This window comes from Rana temporaria, chromosome 3, assembly GCF_905171775.1.
Source record: "Rana temporaria chromosome 3, aRanTem1.1, whole genome shotgun sequence".
Lineage (NCBI taxonomy): Eukaryota > Metazoa > Chordata > Amphibia > Anura > Ranidae > Rana > Rana temporaria.
This window is the reverse complement of record NC_053491.1, coordinates 370,681,435-370,701,050: the sequence shown is the minus strand read 5'-3', so window position 1 is coordinate 370,701,050 and position 19,616 is coordinate 370,681,435. Positions and strand designations below refer to the sequence as shown.

The following is a 19,616-nucleotide window of genomic DNA, read 5'->3' as shown; positions in this document are numbered from 1 at the left end:
CGGAGGGAAGCCTCTAAGTAGAATCCGGGTTAAAAATATATGTTTTATTAGCACCGCAGGGGGAGGAGCCAAACGTCACTCTCCGGGGTGATAGAGAAGAGGCGGAGTCAGGCGGGCAGCGTTTTATATCTCAACGCCCCCATGTCTCCGCCCACTCCTTTTATGAACGCTGTTCCCGCCCCTCCGCGATGTCTCTTCAGGTATCCCGCACCTCCCCCGTACAAAGCCCCCGCCCACTGTGACGGCGGTCCGTGTCTCCTCCCCGCACGCAGTCGCCGCCTCCTGGTGGCGTCAGTTCGTTTTGGTGCAGTGATGGCGGTGGACGTTCCAGAGACCCTTTGCTGTGAGAGCCCCGTCATCCCCTATGAGGAGGACGGAGATGATGGCAGTTCGGAGAGGTCCAGTAGTCCGGGGAGAAGCGGGGATAGCACGATCAGCAGCGCCCCGACCACAGGGGCCTCCTCACGTAACGGAACCACCGGAGGGGAGGAGGCCGAACCCCTCAGCCGCATGGACTCCGAGGACAGGTGGGGTTATTACAGAGAGACCCCCCACACCCCATCCCCCACCAGAAAGGGGGGCAGAGGGGAGCACAGCGAGGGAGACTCCGCCCATTCTAATGCAGCGAGGGGGGCAGGTGGGGTCTAATATAGAGAGAGACCCCTCCTAATATAGAGAGGCCCCCCTAATATATATATATAGAGAGAACCCCCCCTCCTAAAATATATATAGGGAGAGAGAGCCCCCCCTCCTAATATAGAGAGGCCCCCCTAATATATAGAGAGAACCCCCCTCCTAAAATATATATAGGGAGAGAGAGACCCCTCCTAATATATATAGAGAGCCCCCCTCCTAAAATATATATAGAGAGAGAAACCCCTCCTAATAAATATATATATATATATATATATATATATATATATATATGAGAGAGAGAGAACCCCCCCTCCTAATATATATAGAGAGAACCCCCCCCCCCTCCTAAAATATATAGAGAGAGAGAGAGAGACCCCTCCTAATATATATATATATATATATATATATATATATATATATATATAGAGAGAGAGAAACCCCCCCCCCCCCTCCTAAAATATATATAGAGATCCCCTCCTAATATATATAGAGAGAACCCCCCCCCCCCCTCCTAAAATATATATAGAGATCCCCTCATAATATATATATAGATATAGAGAGAGAACCCCCCCTCCTAATATATATAGACAGAACCCCCCCCTCCTAATATATATAGAGAGAACCCCCCCTCCTAATATATATAGAGAGAACCCCCCTCCTAAAATATATATAGGGAGATAGAGACCCCTCCTAATATATATAGAGAGCCCCCCCTCCTAAAATATATATAGAGAGAGAGACCCCTCCTAATATATATATATATATATATAGAGAGAGAGAGAAACCCCCCCTCCTAAAATATATAGAGAGAGAGAGAGACCCCTCCTAATATATATATAGAGAGAGAGACCCCCCCCCTCCTAAAATATATATATATATATATATAGAGAGAGAGACTCCATCCTAAAATATATATAGAGAGAGAGAGACCCCTCCTAATATATATAGAGGGAACCCCCCCCCTCCTAAAATATATATAGAGATCCCCTCCTAATATATATAGAGAGAACCCCCCCTCCTAATATATATAGAGAGAACCCCCCCCCTCCTAAAATATATATAGAGATCCCCTCCTAATATATATAGAGAGAACCCCCCCCCTCCTAAAATATATATAGAGATCCCCTCCTAATATATATAGAGAGAACCCCCCCCCCTCCTAAAATATATATATAGAGATCCCCTCCTAATATATATATATATATATATATATAGAGAGAGAGAGAGAACCCCCCCCTCCTAATATATATAGAGAGAACCCCCCCCTCCTAATATATATAGAGAGAACCCCCCCTCCTAATATATATAGAGAGAACCCCCCCCCTCCTAATATATATAGAGAGAACCCCCCCCTCCTAATATATATAGAGAGAACCCCCCCCCCCTCCTAATATATATAGAGAGAACCCCCCTCCTAAAATATATAGAGAGAGATCCCCTCCTAATATAGAGAGGCCCCTCCCTCCTAATATATATAGAGAGAACCCCCCCCCCTCCTAAAATATATATAGAGAACCCCTCCTAATATATATAGAGAGAACCCCTCCTAAAATATATATAGAGATCCCCTCCTAAAATATATATAGAGAGAAACCCCCCCCCCCTCCTAATATATATATATAGAGAGAACCCCCCTCCTAAAATATATATAGAGAGAGATCCCCCTCTATATATATATATATATATATATATATATATATATATATATATATATAGAGAGAGAACCCCCCTCCTAAAATATATAGAGAGAGATCCCCTCCTAATATAGAGAGGCCCCTCCCTCCTAATATATATATATATATATATAGAGAGAACCCCCCCCCCCCCTCCTAAAATATATATAGAGAGATCCCCCCCCTCCTAATATAGAGAGAGACCCCTCCTAATATATATAGAGAGAACCCCCCCTCCTAAAATATATATATATATATATATATATATATATAATCCCCCCCTCCTAATATAGAGAGAGAGAGACCCCTCCTAATATATATAAATATATATATATATATATATATATATATATATATATATATATATATATATATATATATATATGAGAGAGAGAACCACCTCCTCTTAAAATATATATAGAGGCCCCCTCCTAATATATATATAGAGAGAACCCCCCCTCCTAATTTACATAGAGAACCCCCCCCCTCCTAAAATATATATATATATATATATATATATATATATATATATATATATATATATATATATATATATATATAGAGAGAGAGACCCCCTCCTAATAGAGATAGGCCCCCTCCTAATATATAGAGAGAGAGCGGCCCCCTCCTAATATAGAGGCCCCTCCCTTCCTCATATATAGAGAGAGACCCCCCCCTCTCCTAATATATAGAGAGAGAGAGACCCCCCTCCTAATATAGAGGCCCCTCCCTTCCTCATATATAGAGAGAGAGACCCCCCCCCCCCCTCTCTCCTAATATATAGAGAGACCTCTCTCCTAATATATATAGAGAGAGACCCCCCTCCTAATAAAGGCCCCTTCCTAACATACAGAGAGGCCCCTCTCCTAATAGAGGCCCCTCCATATATATATATATATATATATATATATATATATATATATATATATATATATATATATATATATATATATATATATATATATATATATATATATATATATATATATATACCGCTCCCCTCCTAATATATAGAGATAGACCCCACCTTCCTAATATAGAGACCCCACTCCTAATATAGAGCCCTCTCCCTTCCTAATATATAGAGAGAGAGATATATCCCCCTCCTAATATAGAGAGGCCCCTCCCCTCCTAATATATATAGAGAGAGGTAGAAAGACCCCCTTCTTAATAAATATATATATATATATATAGAGAGATAGAGGCCCCTCCCACCCTAATATATATAGAGACCCCCCTTTCTTAATATAGAGACCCCTCCCCCATCTAATAAAGACCCCTCATATAGAGAGAGAGACCCCTCCCTTCCTAATGTATAGAGACCCCCCTCCTAATATAGAGACCACTCCCCTATCTAATATAGACCCCCTCCTAATATATAGTGACCCCTTCCCTCCTTGTATAGAGAGAGAGACCACTCCCCTATCTAATATAGAGAGAGTCCCCCCCCATCTAATCTGTAGAGAGAGAGAGAGACCCCAAATATAGAAACCCCTCCTATCTAATATATAGAGAGACCCCACTCCTAATATAGAGAGAAATCCTCCTCTCCCCTTTTATATATAGAGAGAGAGAAAGACCCCCCCCCCCCTCCTAATATAGAGATAAATCCTCCTCTCCCCTTCTATATAGAAAGAGAGAAGAAGACCCCCCCCTCCTCCTAATATAGAAAGAAATTCTCCTCTCCCCTTCTATATAGAGAGAGACCCCCCCCCCCCTTCTCCTAATATAGAGAGAAATCATCCTCTCCCCTTCTATATAGAGAGAGAAATACCCCCCCCCCCCTCCTAATATAGAGATAAATCATCCTATCCCCTTTTATATAGAGAGAGAAAGAAAGACCCTCCTCCTAATATAGAGAGAAATCATCCTCTCCCCTTTTATATAGAGAGAGAGAAAGACCCCCCCCCCCCCTCCTCCTAATATAGAGAGAAATCATCCTCTCCCCTTCTACATATGGATCCTAATACACAACTTTTCATGAAACTTCTCCCCACATTAGGGCTGAAACAACTAATCGATTACAATTTTCATAATCGATTAATCGGCCAGTAACATAATGGGGTTAAAAAATAACTAAAATTAGCCCTTTATTGTACAAAAAAAGCAAATGGCTACTGTAAATATTACTCTCACTGTCCCACGGTAAAAAAAAATGAACCCCTTACAGTAGCGATTATTTGCTCTTTTTGTACTAATTTTATGTTTTTTAACCCCATTATGTTACTAAACATCTCAGGCCGGGGTCACACCTCTGTTTTTTGGTGCTTTTTGTAGAAACACACTACAGTTCATTTACATGTTTTCCTATGGGACACGTTCACATCCAGGATTTTTTTCAGCTGCTGCGTATTTGGAAAGGGCAAGGACTTTCTGTGCCAGCTGCAGAAAAGTATGTAATGTGTTTTTGCGGCAATTTGTGTTTTTTAATCTGCCCAACAACAAATTGGCCAAAAAAATGCAAATCACCACAAAATTATAATTTTTTTTTTTTTTTTTGTTATTAATCGGCCAACTAATCGATTATGAAAATCGTTAGTTGCAGCCCTACGGCCCACATCTTGGAGAAATCCCAACCTCCCCTTATATAGAGTGGAAAGGTAGGGACCAGTGGTGGCCCATCCATAAGGGGCGCTGGTCCCTTTACCCATGCGCCTGCCCCTAATCTACATGCAGGATTCATGGATTCTGGGGGGGGGGGGGGGGTTGGTTGTTTTGAAGCACCTGATCAGAGCCTGAGGCTCTAATTGGCTTCAAGAAAAAGTGGGTTCAGGATGCAGAGCACTGCGCCCCCAGAACCCAGTTGTGTGACAATAGCGAATTAATATTCGCTATTGTTTTCCTGATTCTCCTCCCAGCCAATCAGGAAGGGGGTCCTGAGAAGCGATTGTATTGGTCGCCGAGGAGGAGACGCAGGGCAAAGACGAGGAAGCATTGCACGCAACCTAGATGCGGTAAGGGCGGGGCTGGTGGGCAGATTGATCGAGCGATGGGTGGAATCCTTCTCTCCTTTCTTAATATAGAGAGAAATCCTCCTCTCCCCTCTATGTAGCGGCGGATGTCAATGGTGTCTGTTCACTAACGGCAACTGGCCTTAAAGTGTTACTAAACCCACAACAGTAACATCTTGTCTGTATATGCCGAATAGCATGCTTGTTATACTCACTGTGGAACTTAAGGGGTTAATTCTCTGTATTGTGTAAAAAAGGCTCTTGTATGGACTGTAAGGACAGAGCCTCCCCCTCCTGCAGGGTCTCTCTTGGAAAGGCCAGATACGACACAGTGAGGGTAGTACTGCTGCACATGCTCAGTTTGGTCCCTATTGCTGGAGAGAATATTTCCTTGTTTGAGCTGAGCTTTCCAGGTCACATGGTGTGACATCACACATTTGGGCGTGTATACAGATCCTAAATGACAGCCCAGTCCCTCCCTGCTCAGTAACTAAAAAAAGAACACAGTGGGTGGGATGTCACATCTTGATTCATGGATGATCTGCCTCCCATAACAGCATGAGGACACACGCTGTAGTGGAAATGTCCTCCTACCTGAACACCCAGCACTCAGGCAGACCCTGCAGTTTATCATGTGACCAGCCAAACAATGTATATACTGTAGTGGCAGTATTTTAATGTAAAAAGATGATTTATAAGATGTGGGGGGGGGGGGGTGCAAGGAGCACGTGGAAAGCAACGCATGTCAAAACACAAAGAAAAATTCTCAGCTTGGCAGCCAGCCTGCAACAATACCGAATGTTCAAGTTAAAAACCGCGGATTAGTTTGCACACATTTGTAAATACATATATAAGCTGCAGAGGCCCCGGCACCCCAGTGTTATTTGCAGTAATAACGATATGTTTTGAGAGCCTCCATAGTAGGAGCACATACTCGCCGGCCACTTTATTAGGTACATCTGTTCAATTGCTCGGTAACACAAACTGCTAATCAGCCAATCACATCGCAGCAACTCAATGTGTTAAGGCATCTAGATGTGGTGAAGACAACTTCCTGAGTTCTAACGGAGTATCAGAATGGGGGAGAAAGGGGCTTTAAAGCGGGGTTCCGGGCATCATTTTTTTGTCAAATCCTGGGCTACAGCAGCAGAAGACCACACCAGGAGCCACTCCTGTCAGCTAAGAACAGGAAACTGAGGCTACAAATTGCACAGGCTCATCCAAATTAGACAATAGAATATTGGAAAAACGTTGCCTGATCTGACGAGTCTCGATTTCAGCTGCGACATTCAGATGATGGGGTCAGAATTTGCTGTAACAACATAAAAGCCTGGATCCATCCTGCCTTGTATCAGCGGTTCATGCTGGTGATGTAATGGTGTGGGGGATATTTTCTTGGCATGATTTGGGCCCCTTAGTACCAATTGAGCATTGTTTAAATGCCACGCCTACCTGAGTGTTATTGCTGATCATGTCCACCCCTTTATGACTACAGTGTCCCCATCTTCTGATGGCTCTTTCCAGCAGGATAATGCACCAAGTCACAAAGCTCAGATCATCTCACCACTGGTTTCTGGAACATGACAATTAGGTCACTGCACTCCAATGGCCTCCACACTCATCAGATCTCATCCAATAGAGCACCTTTGGGATGTGGTGGGATGAGAGATTCTCATCATGGATGTGCAGCTGACAAATCTGTAGCAACTGCATGATGCTATCATATCAATATGGACCAAAATCTCTGAGGAATGTTTCCAACACATTGTTGAATCTATGCCATGAAGAATTAAGGCAAAAGTGGGTCCAACCCAATACTAGCAATATGTACCTAATAACGTGTCTGGTGAGTGTATATGATGATTGTTAGATTGAGGGCAGGTATGCCTGGAGGGAGCCCACTTCTCCTAAAAGGCAGAGGGGTCCTTGCCTTTGCAGCAAGTAGCACGTGGAAGGGCATAGCGGAAACCCCAGTTTTTAATGTGAACTGTTGGGACAACTTGATTGGTCGCAGGCCTGACTGGTAAGTTAAGCTGAGAATTTTTCTTTCTTTGACGTGTCCATTGACATCCGATCTTGTCTGCCGAAAACCGTGTCAGGGCATTTCTGTCAGTACTGAAGGAGACGTTGCCGCCCAGCTTCCTAGTTTCTATGGCAATGGAACGCACTCAAACCCTGCAGAAAGATTCACTTCCTTCTCTTCCCCATCCGGGTGCAGGCATAGAAGGGCACTGACTACAGAGGATAGGCGTCTTGGCGGTAGGTACATTTTTCTCTAATCGGCTTATTATTCATCTGTTTAATCCATTGTCTCCTGTTGGGGACTCTAGACGACATCCAGTCCTTGGCTATAAGTTTGCGAGTCAAACAAATGGAGCTTTATTTTGGTGGTATTCCATCTCCATTTGGGCTTTTATATATATATATATATATATATATATATATATATATATATATATATATATATATATATATATATATATATATTATACTGTATTTATCTGGGTATAGCGCGCACCCAGTTCTAGGAGGGAAATTTCCTGGAAATAAAAAACTACTTTGTTTAAATGTCCCTCTTCGGTCTCTTGCCCGGCGGCCTTGTCCGGTCCGTCTTTGGCCTTTGTGGTGTCCTCCCTGCTGTCTCCGAGCGCCGCCGCCGACATATACCGAGCGCAGTACGCTCGACTCCTCCCGCAGGGCGTGGCCGAGCCTAGCCGAGTGTACTGCGCTCGGTATATGTCGGCGGCGGCGCTCAGAGACGGGCTCGGCGTATAACGCGCACCCACGATTTTCCCCTGTTTTTAAGGGGGGAAAAGTGCGCGTTATACGCCGATAAATACGGTGTGTGTGTGTGTGTAGTATAAATATAAATATATATATATATAATATATATATATATATATATATTCGCTCATTTCTGCTATAAAACATACCAAATAAAAACAATTGCAATAAGTGTATATTGATTGGTTTGCATGAAAGTTAGTGTCTACAAACTGGTGTGTGTGTGATATATATATATATATATATATATATATATGTGTATATATGATTATTGGAATTTTTTTTATACATTTATATGACGGTGATCAGCGACTTATAATGGGACTGCGATAGTGTGGCGGGCAATCTTGGACCCCTTTCATCCTGGAGGTGTTTTTCAGGTGCTTTTGGGCTAAAAAAAAAGGCTGAAAAAATGGCTCCCCTGCAGTCTCTGTGTGAAAGCCTGAGTGCTTTCACACAGAGGTGATGCCCTGGCAGGACGTTGGGAAATGTCCTGCAAGCAGCATCTTTAGAGTGATGTGTATACCGCTCCTGCCCATTGAAATTAATAGGCAGCGCGGCTGAACTGCCGGCAAAGCGGAGCTTTGCGGGTGGTTTTAACCCTTTTTTGGCCGCTAGCGGTGCTTAATAAGCGGCCAAAAGTAAGCGGCCGAATACCTCCGCAAAAATGATGGCAAAGCGCCATTAAAAATAGCAGCGCTTTACTGCAGACACCACCCCAGTGTGAAAGGGCTCTAACTGATGCTGGGGGGGGGACTGAATGTCATTAACATTGCAAGTGACTCGAATAGTGATCAGTGATACTATACACGGTCACTACTAATGACACTACTGGGAATGGGGTTAACATTTAGGGTGAGCAAGGGGTTAAATGTGTGCTGCGTCCTAGAAAAGGAGTTACCAGGTACCGAACGGTTTGCCTCGGTTTTAGGAGCTTGGCCTGCATGTAAATGTGAGATAAGCAGGAATGTATAATCTGATTATCTTTACAGGGATTTACCCCATAGTGACTTTACAATATTTTTCAGTATATTGGAGGGCCTTCAACCTATACAGACAATGTAATGAATTATTGCCTTCATTTCCTTCCCAGAATTCCCCTGGGCCTGCTGTAACCGTGATGTAACTGCTGTGACAGGGTGTATACCAGCTGCAACATTATTCCGTTATTTTATGATATGATTCCTCTGTGATTTTTGTGTTTTAGGCAGGTTTGAAGAAACGCTGTAAAGCAAGAATGCTTTAAAAAAAATTATATATAATTATATTTTGATTATCAATTTACAAAATGCAAAGTGAGCCAACTGAAGAATAATCCAAATTAATATTTGGTGCGATTGCCCTTTTTGGTTTCAAACCAGCATCCATTCCTCTAGGTACACTTGCACACAGTTGTTGAAGGAACTCGGCAGGTAGGTTGTTCCAAACATCTTGGAGAACTGACCACAGATCTTCTGCCTCAAATCCTTCCTTCTGTGTCTTCATGTAATCCCAGACAGACTCCATGAGACCGGGGCTCTGTGGGGGGGGGGGGGACATCACTTCCAGGACTCTTTGTTCTCATTTACTCTGAAGATGGTTCTTAATGACATTGGCTGTATGTTTGGGGTAATTTTTTTGCTGGAAAATCACTTCGAACCCCCAAGCATTAGATATATTTTTAACAGAGACACCAGAGAATAAAATGGCGATTGTTTATAATAATTTATAATTTTATGTCGCACTGTATTTTCACAGCTGCCTTCCAGACGCAATTGTTTTTGGAAAAAAGATACTTTTTTGAATAAAAAAAAAATAATGTAAAGTTAGCCCTATTCTTTTGTATAATGTGAAAGATGTTTCACCAGATTTAGAATATATAAAACATGTCATGCTTTAAAATTATGCACGCTTGTGGAATGGTGACAAACTATGGTACTTAAAAATCTCCATAGGAGGTTACCTGACTAGAGTGCAAGGAGTTGTAGTGCTAAAATGATTTGTCTCACTCGATCGTGGCGATACCTCCATGTGTTTTAAACTATTTACATATGTGGGTGTGACTTGCGTGCGTTTTGCTTCTGCGCATGAGCACAGAGGGACAGGGTGCTTTTTAATTTTTTATTTTTTTTTCCCTGCCGCTTTAAAGTGATCTTGTGGCGAATCTACTGCTGGGATCACTTTTTATCCTGAAAAAGGACCGCCCACAGTACAAAAGGCTACCAACTGTATTTGGTGTAAGTAATGACAAATGTACTGTGGGTGGTTAATGCAGCAGATGACGCATCATGCTTGCTTCCCTTCAACTTCAGATGATGTCCATAGTGCCACCAGCACTGAACTAGGAGAAACCAGTGGGACCCAGGTATACCCATCTGTCTAAAGAAAAAAAAAAAAGTGGTTGCCAGAATTGGTCTTCAATACTCCCGACATAGAAACAAGGCTAAGTGACTCAACTATGCATGAAAACATAGGAACTGGGGAGCAGAAAAATGGCAGCGGGGTCTCTGGACTGAGTCAAATTTTGAAATATTTGTCTGTAGCAGGAAGCAGTTTGTTGACCGAAGGGCTGGAGAGCGTTACAAAGTGTCTGCAGGCAACAGTGAAGCATGGTGGAGGTTCCTTGCAAGTTTGGGGCTGCATTTCTGTAATTGGAGATTTGGTCAAGATCAATGGTGTCCCTCAGTGTTAAGAAATACAGGCAGATACTTATCCATCGTGCTATACTATCAGGGAGGCGTGTGATTGTCCCTAGATTTATTCTGCAGCATGACAATGACCCCAAACCTACATCCACAATCATTAAGAGCCATCTTCAGTGTAAAGAACAAGGAGTCCTGAAAGTGATGGTTTGGCCTCCACAGAGCCCTAGTCTCCATATCATGCAGTTTGTCTGGGATTACATTAAAGGGGTTGTAAAGGTTTGTTTTTTTATTTTCTAAATAGGTTCCTTTAAGCAAGTGCATTGTGAAAAATAGAAAAAGGGGTGATGGCACTACCTAGAAGTAGTCCCAAAAATGTGTGACAAAATTAAATTGGGCAAGCACAAGGGGCACACAACCCTCGCCCTATGTGGTAAAAAAATATGAAAAACAGTTGAACATGCAGTGTAACCCAAAAGCAATGTGTAAACACTAGAATACTGTATATGTGAACTAAATAATATAAATCAACTCTAATGTATATGTGATAATAAGCCACCTCACATAGATAAACAAATATGATAAAGATCATGAGAGTGTGACAGCTGCATGCATAACCTAGGATATCCACCACATACAAATTTCAAATGACAGTCTATCCATATGAGGGTAAGTATACAGCTATAGTTATGAGGAGGTGCTAGTAGCCACCTCCTGATAATTCATATAGCACATATGGTAAGTTAATTAGATGAAATAATGTAACCTAGTTTATAAATAAAGTCAAATATAGTCAATATTCAAGTCCAGCAGAACCATAACCCAATTCCTCCTATAGGTAGGATTGGTAAGGCTGTACTGGAAATATTCAGAAAACCAGTGCTGAGTGCCCCGTAGTGACAGGCGTTCAATCAGGTGACTTGGGTGCTCCCCCACATGTGTCCCCACTCGCCAGATTACGGAGCCCCTGCAGGGGCAGACAGCATAACAGGTGGACTCCACACCAAAGCTACTGGTACTCCTGAAGTCTCCTAGCCCGACCTGTACAGATCCTCCTCTCCAACTCACTCCAGACAGGAATAAACGCTGACAAAATCCTCCAAATAAAAATCAGTAGGCGCCTATGGTGTAGTATAAAAATATAGTGGCCTTTATTTGAAATTAAAAACGGCAGCAAAAGCCGCTTAAACAAGCTAAAATTGCTAAATAAGTGTACAACGGAACATTCACAAGGCAAACGAGCAGGCACTAGTGGTGACAGCGTGCGCAACACCTGCGTTCCACTGCTAGCTCGGAAGTTCCGGTTGTGACGTGAGTGCGTAAGCTCTGCCTTACTAGTTTTGACAATGACGTCTTCTAGTGCATTGTTGGTTCACTTACCTTTTCCTTCGATTTCCCATCTAAATTTTTATTTTCTTTGTCTGAATTTCTCACTTCCTGTTCCTCAGTAAGCTTGCCCCCATTATCCGAGCCGTTCTGGCTGGGGGTTAGTCAGCCAGAACAGCTTACTGAGGAGAAACAGGAAGTGAGAAATTCAGACAAAGAAGAAAAAACATTTAGAAGGGAAATCGAAGGAAAAGGTAAGTGAACCAACAATGCATTAGCTTAAAGGAACCTATTTAGAAAAGAAAAAACAAACCTTTACAACCCCTTTTTAAGAGACAGAAGGATTTGAGGCGGTCTACATGAAGACAGTCTTGGTGCTACTTAATGTTGAAGCATGGTGCAATGCTAATTTATTATTTTTTTCAGCTTGTGGTTAAAGTGATAAATCATTAGGCTTTATTCACACAGACGTGCTATGATGTAGGCTTGCATTGGGAGGCGCTGGTTTTCAAGCAGTTCCATGCAATTTTTTTTTTGTATAATTACTGTTTATTGAAATTTTGTACGAGACAATATAAAAAAAAATGTGCATGCATACATAAAACAAAAAATCAACATTTGTGATAGAAGTCCGGGCAGTATGCAATAAGGCAAAGCAACAGGGTAGATTGCATATCAACAGATTGTGCCCTTCGGCCAAATAAAGTACATCAATCCATATATTAAATTCTAACCTGTTAACAAGGAGGACATACCCAGATAATATATTGTGCAAATTCTAGGTACCATCCTCCCATATAAAATGTACCATACAGAACCATATCTAACAGACGGTGAAAAAAAAAAACGGCAGAAAAACTACTATGATCACAATAGGGGTATACCTAATAACCAACCACCGGGGAGTGAACATACCCGGAAGAACATGGTTATAAAGGGTATGAGCGCTTCGAAATCCATATCATAAAAACATAACGGTGTGGCTGTGAAAGATCAAAATCACCTTAGCAGGACCTAATACTGCATAAAGGCCTAAAATTCAGAAGGTCAGTAGTATAGCAGATGTGGCGGGTTGTGTGGCTTGAAGAGTGAAGGTACCAGCCTCTCTTTGCATGTTGCAGGGTCAGTTTAGTGGTGGAATGTGCTGCAGCCGAGGAGAGAGGAGGAAGCACCTGGGTCGTGCTGAACAACAGCAAGCTGTGCAGTCTGGGTCAGCCGTTCATTGTCAGTGGCGATGATGGCTTGATTAGGTAAACGCAAGCGGGGTAGAATGGTAAAGGCGGGTAAACATGATTACAGAGCTCTCTGGTAAGTAGCAATGGTTGTGTGGGTAAGTACCTTTTATACTATACGTATGTGTACTATATTGGTAATACCACTGACCTCAACAAGCTGCCACTGTGTACATTGACACATGGGGATAAAAATTCCCAATCCGATGTCTGAACAGGAGACCATGGTAAAACTAGTACCAGTTATACCTGCGTAAGCAAAGGGCCAGTTTGCTCTCTTTCAGACTTTTCAGGGGCTGTCCTATGGCCATTGAGTAGAAAATGTCCTGGCGTTTGTAACCATGTCCCATAATTGGTGTCAGTGGGAGGAATAGTGCCCCATTTTTGGTGTCAGTGGCAGGAATTTTTGTCCCACTGTTAATGTCCGTGGGAGGAATAGTGCCCCAGGGCCCAGACAAAAGGGCTACAGTTAGACCCCTTTCACACTGGGGTGCTTTGCAGGTGCTAGAACGCTAAAAATAAGCCGCTCCGAGGGCTTTCACACTGGAGTGGTGTGCTGGCAAGACGCTAAAAAAAAGTCCTGCTAGCAGCATCTTTGGATCGGCGGAGGAGCAGTGTGTATACCGCTCCTGCCTATTGAAATCCTTTTGCGGGTGGTTTTAACCCTTTTTTTTCTGGCCGCTAGCGGGGGTTAAAAGCTGCCAAATAGCGCCGCAAAATTGACGGTAAAGCGCTGCTAAAAATATCGGTGCTTTACCACCGACACACCCACCGACCCAGTGTGAAAGGGGCCCCCACCAAAACCTTAAAATGTGTCCAAATTTAAAAGATTTCAGCTCGCTTCCTGTCTGTTGCATCATTTCATCCACCAAAAAAATAAATAAATTGCTTGACTTGCAGTTTAATATGTTTTGAACCTTTCCACACTTTTGCGCTGTTTTGAGTGAATGAACATGCGTTGTGTAGCATGCTGATGCGATTTGAATGAACAGTCCGTAAACTCCACAGCTCACCATTGTCCTCCCATGTGCTGTAAAATGTGCATTAAGACATGCAATAAGTGTGAATCGGCCTTTAAATAACCACCTCCAATTGTAGAATTTGCCCACCAATACCGTAACTTGCCCTACACTTTGTATCTGATGTGACAGCAGATGACGTGACGTGTGGGGTCACATGTACAGTGGCTTATCCTGCATGTGCCAGGGAAGCTCTGATCTGGAGTTTGGGCCAAAAACATAAAGATCACTTTCCCTTTTTACTATGTCTTTGTTAAAGTCTTGGAAGATGCATAGTATGACCTGTACAAATGTTCGAACGTAATCAACATTGTTAAAAGGAGTGCAGCTGTGAGCCATAGAAAACCGTAAGGCTCCATGCACACTGGCTTAAAAAAAAGTTTTGTGTTCTGCCTGACGAAGCAGTTCACTGTTGTATGTGTACATGCACATTAGGAGGTTAAGAGGCATATTTTAAGTTTAACATTTAAAGGCAGAAAAAATAAACCACCTCAATTGAGTTTCTGATTGGAGCCAGAAAAAAAAAATGTAAAAACTCGTCTAAACTTTGTACAAAAATGCCAATATGAGCGTTCTTTACTCCCAAGAAAACATTGCAGTTTTTCCCATAGGAAAACGACCAAAAACTTGGGAAAAAATAGACCAGGTTCTCCTTTTTTTTTTTTTTTGTCTGGCGGTTTTCGGGCCCGTTGAAAGAACTGCTAGGAGCATACACACAGCCAGGATTCTCAGCCAAAAGCTCTCCTCGCAGTCTTCCCGTTGGGAAACCCGGCCGTGTGTACGAGGCTTCAGAGTAGGTATGAGTCGGGCCTTGCACAGAGATAAGTTAAGAGACATAGTGGTTGCGCTCCCAGAACATAGGGGACAGATAAAAGTGGGAGAGAGAACGGAATGGAAAGAAGGGGAGATCAAAAGGAGGACATCTGGGACACTCCAGCCAGAAACCAAGGGCATTCCATGCCTATAGCAGTGTGTAGCATCTCTGGGAAAGGGGCAGGTTAACGTTTGCAACAGTTTTAGTGCCTTCACTCAAAATCTAGAAAGCATTATCACCATGCGTGGTGTATGTCCCCTGGAAGGGAGCATCCTCAAATACCGGTATTGGAAGAGTTGGGGCAAAGGTGTGCTAAATGGGTTGGGACCATATACCACATGGAGATGGATTTAAAGGCAGATTCAAGCATAAGCGTATCGATGGAACAGGAGACTATTGTGGCCCAGATTTGTATCCAATATTCCCTATCTCTAGTGCCTTTTTTAAAGCGTTTTTATATATATATATATATATATATATAAAGACATGTTATACTTGCCTGCTCTGTGAACTGGTTTTGCACAGAGCAGCCCAGCCTCCTCTTCTTGGGACCCTGGCTAGAGCTCCTGGCCCCTCCCTCCTGTTGAGTGCCCCCCACAGCAAGCAGCTTGTATGTTATGAGGGAAATAGAAATGGCAGGCTGCACAATTCTAGCTTACAATGTTCCTGCTGCCCTGTAAAGTGGCAGTAAACTCCCATGCATTACTTTTTACCTATAGTAAGACTTGCCTATAGGTATAGTAAATATTTGCTAAACGTGCACCGTTTAGGAAATCTTTACTTTTGATGCAACTGATGGTGTCGCCGGCACATACTCTGAAAGAACAGGACGGTATGCCGTGAACGGTGACGTGGGAGTGACTTCATGGCTCCGGCCACTCCACACAGCCAGAGTCCATATGGGACTGCTGGAGGGTTCACGATTCTTTTGCTTAGACTAAAGATCACGATTCTCAACTGAATGCCAGAACCCCCCCCCCCCCCCCTAATAAATCTGTGATTTATCTGAAAATATGAATATATAAAAAACAGACCAGTGATATGTCTATAATGTTAAAGACCATATAACTCCTATGAGAAAAGCAGAATTAAACTTTGATTCTGCTTTTTTCATAGGAGTTATATGGTCTTTAACATTATAGACATATCATGGTCTCTTTTTTATACATCAGAAGCAGTACCGCCAGAAACCATTGGATGGCGCATGGATACACACTACAGTTGTACAGATCTGCAAGAGAAGCCCAGGCATCCATCCAGTGACGCAGGCCGCTGATGTCGGTTCCGATATCGGCGCCATTTGCGTTCCACGCTGGTTACGTGGAACTGGCCGTGAAACAGAAGAATCGTGGGCGGGGAGCCACGAAATCGCGATTCTCTCTGTGATTAATCGTGCAGCTCTAATGTGCATAACTAAGCCAAGGAAAGATGGAAAAATCTCCAAGGCATCAAATTACAGATTAGACATTCTTATAATATGTAAAAAAAAAAAGTTGGATTTTATTTCCATCTTTTACACTTTCAAAATTACAGAAAACAAAAAAAATGGCGTCTGCAAAAGTTTGGGCACCCGGCAGAGTTAATATCTTGTACTGCCCCCTTTGGCAAGTATCACAGCTTGTAAACGCTTTTTGTAGCCAGCCAAGAGTCTTTCAATTCTTGTTTGAGGTATCTTTGCCCATTCTTCCTTACAAAAGTCGTCCAGTTCTTTAAGATTTCTGGGCTGTCTGTGTCACACTGCTCTTTTTAAGGTCTATCCATAGATTTTCAATTATGTTGAGGTCAGGAGATTGTGAAGGCCATGGAAAAACCTATAGTTTATGCCTCTTGATGTAATCCCCTGTGGATTTTGAGGTGTGTTTAGGATCATTATCCATTTGTAGAAGCTAGACATGTGCAGACTGGAATATTTTATTTTGTTTTTTCGTTTTCGTTTGGAAAATAAATTTATTTAGTTACTCCCGAAAATCGTTTTGATTTATTTCGTTTTTCGTTGGGGAATAGCTTTCGTCCGAAAATCCAATAATACTTGGTTTCTGTCGAATGGTCAAAAGAATATTCGCCGGAACGTCGAATCTTTGTAGGTTGCTGTCTAATGGTCAAAAAAAATATTCGACGGAACGTCGAATCGTACATTTCCGTTCGAATATTCTGCCTACAAGAATTCTAATGTTGTATGACTAGTAATAATGTCGAATCTATTCTCTATAATGTCGAATCTATTTTCTCATAAATCGAAATCTATTCTCTGTAATGTCGAATCTATTATTTCTATAGTGACGAATCTTTTCCCTATAATGTCAAATCTCTCTATATCGAATTTTTACTGCAACGAAAACGAAAATAAAGCATTTTTATGTCGGATCTTTCGGTTTTCGTTTCTTGCACTTTCGTTATTGTTTGTTAAAACGATAACGAAAAAACCTGATTTTCGGACGAAAATACATTCTAACAAAAACGAATGCACATGTCTAGTAGAAGCCATCCTCTCTTTAACTTCAGCTTTTTCACAGATGGCATCAAATTACCATCCAAAATTTCCTGAAATTGTATTGAATCCATTTTTCCTTCTACTTGTGAAATGTTCCCTGTGCCACTGGCTGCAATACAACCCCAAAGCATGATTGATCCACCCCCATGCTTAACAGTTGGACAGAAGTTCTTTTCATTAAATTCTGTGCCCTTTCTTCAAACGTACCTTTGCTCATTCCGGTCAAAAAGTTCTATTTTAACCTCATCGGTCTACAGAACTTGTTTCCAAAATGCATCAGGCTTGTCTATATGTTCATTTGCAAAGTTCAAACGCTGATTTTTGTGGTGAGGACGTAGAAGAGGTTTTCTTCTGATAACTCTTCCATGAAGACCATATTTTTACAAGTATCTCTTTATAGTGGAATAGTGTACCACAACTCCAGTGTCTGCCAGATCTTTTTGGAGGGATCGTGCAGTCAAACGTGGGTTTTGAATTGCTTTTCTCACAATCCTACGAGCTGTTCTGTCTGATATTTTTCTTGGTCTTCCAGATCTTGCTTTAACTTCCACTGTTCCTGATGACTGCCATTTCTTAATTACATTCCGAACAGAGGATATTGACATCTGAAAACGCTTTTCTATCTTCTTATAGCCTTCTCCAGCTTTGTGAGCGTCAATTATTTTCAGTTTTCTAGACAATTGCTTAGAAGAACCCATGGTGCTGATTGTTGGGGCAAGGTCAGATGAGTCTGGGCATTTAAAACCTTTGAGATTGACATCACCTGGTTTTCCCAGACGATGATTGAGAACAATCCATGACACTGGCAGGTCTCAGCTTTGCAAAGGGGGCAGTGCATGCTATAAATTCTGCAGGGTGCCCAAACTTTTGCAGATGCCATTTTTTTGTTTTCTGTAATTTTGAAAGTGTAAATGATGGAAATAAAATCCAACTTTTTTTGACATATTATAAGAATGTCTAATCTGTAATTTGATGCCTTTTGGAGATTTTTCCATCTTTCCTTGGCTTCGTTATGCACATTTTTACCTGGGGTGCCCAAACTTTCGATCCCAACTGTATGTATAGTACATAAGCCAGACTACTCCTTGGTAGTAATGAGTTGGTTCTAGACTCTGCTGGCTAGTAATGTGTTGGTTCTAAAGCCCTTCTGGCTCATAATGTGTTGGTTCTAAAGCCCTTCTGGCTCATAATGTGTTGGTTCTAAAGCCCTTCTGGCTCATGTGTTGGTTCTAAAGCCCTTCTGGCTCATAATGTGTTGGTTCTAAAGCCCTTCTGGCTCATAATGTGTTGGCTATAATCTCCTCTAGTGGTATTATAATGGCACACTGTGTGGAGCCTGCTGCTGCCTAGGTGCTTCTAGACTCAGATTTTTCCATCTTTCCTTGGTTTCGTTATGCACATTTTTACCTGGGGTGCCCAAACTTTCGATCCCAACTGTATGTATAGTACATAAGCCAGACTACTCCTTGGTAGTAATGAGTTGGTTCTAGACTCTGCTGGCTAGTAATGTGTTGGTTCTAAACTTTGCTATCTAGTAAAGTGTTGGTGCTAAGCTCTTCTGGCTTATAATTTGTTGGTTCTAAGCTATGTAGGCTAAAAATGTGTTGGTTCTAAGCCCTTCTGGCTCATAATGTGTTGGTACTAAGCCCTTCTGGCTCATAATGTGTTGGTTCTAAGCCCTTCTGGCTCATAATGTGTTGGTTCTAAACCCCTTCTGGCTCATAATGTGTTGGTACTAAGCCCTTCTGGCTCATAATGTGTTGGTACTAAGCCCTTCTGGCTCATAGTGTGTTGGTACTAAGCCCTTCTGGCTCATAGTGTGTTGGTTCTAAGCCCTTCTGGCTCATAGTGTGTTGGTTCTAAGCCCTTCTGGCTCATAATGTGTTGGTTCTAAAGCCCTTCTGGCTCATAATGTGTTGGTTCTAAAGCCCTTCTGGCTCATAATGTGTTGGTTCTAAAGCCCTTCTGGCTCATAATGTGTTGGTTCTAAAGCCCTTCTGGCTCATAATGTGTTGGCTATAATCTCCTCTAGTGGTATTATAATGGCACACTGTGTGGAGCCTGCTGCT

General features: G+C 42.2%; 1 protein-coding gene across 4 annotated transcripts in view; it reads left to right on the top strand.

Annotated features, from left to right (window-relative positions):
* Positions 1 to 263: 263 nt before the first annotated feature.
* The window catches only part of AEBP2 (AE binding protein 2), a 35,185-nt gene continuing 15,832 nt past the window's right edge, over positions 264 to 19,616 (top strand). Inside the window, exons 1-2 of one of the 4 annotated variants that reach the window (XM_040345463.1) lie at positions 264 to 527; positions 13,113 to 13,241. In XM_040345463.1, the coding sequence (XP_040201397.1) occupies positions 313 to 527; positions 13,113 to 13,241 (344 nt within the window). In that variant the 5' untranslated portion in view covers positions 264 to 312. The remainder of the gene's footprint in view (positions 528 to 13,112; positions 13,242 to 19,616) is intronic. The other 3 variants (XM_040345461.1, XM_040345462.1, XM_040345464.1) reach the window with 3 other exon arrangements.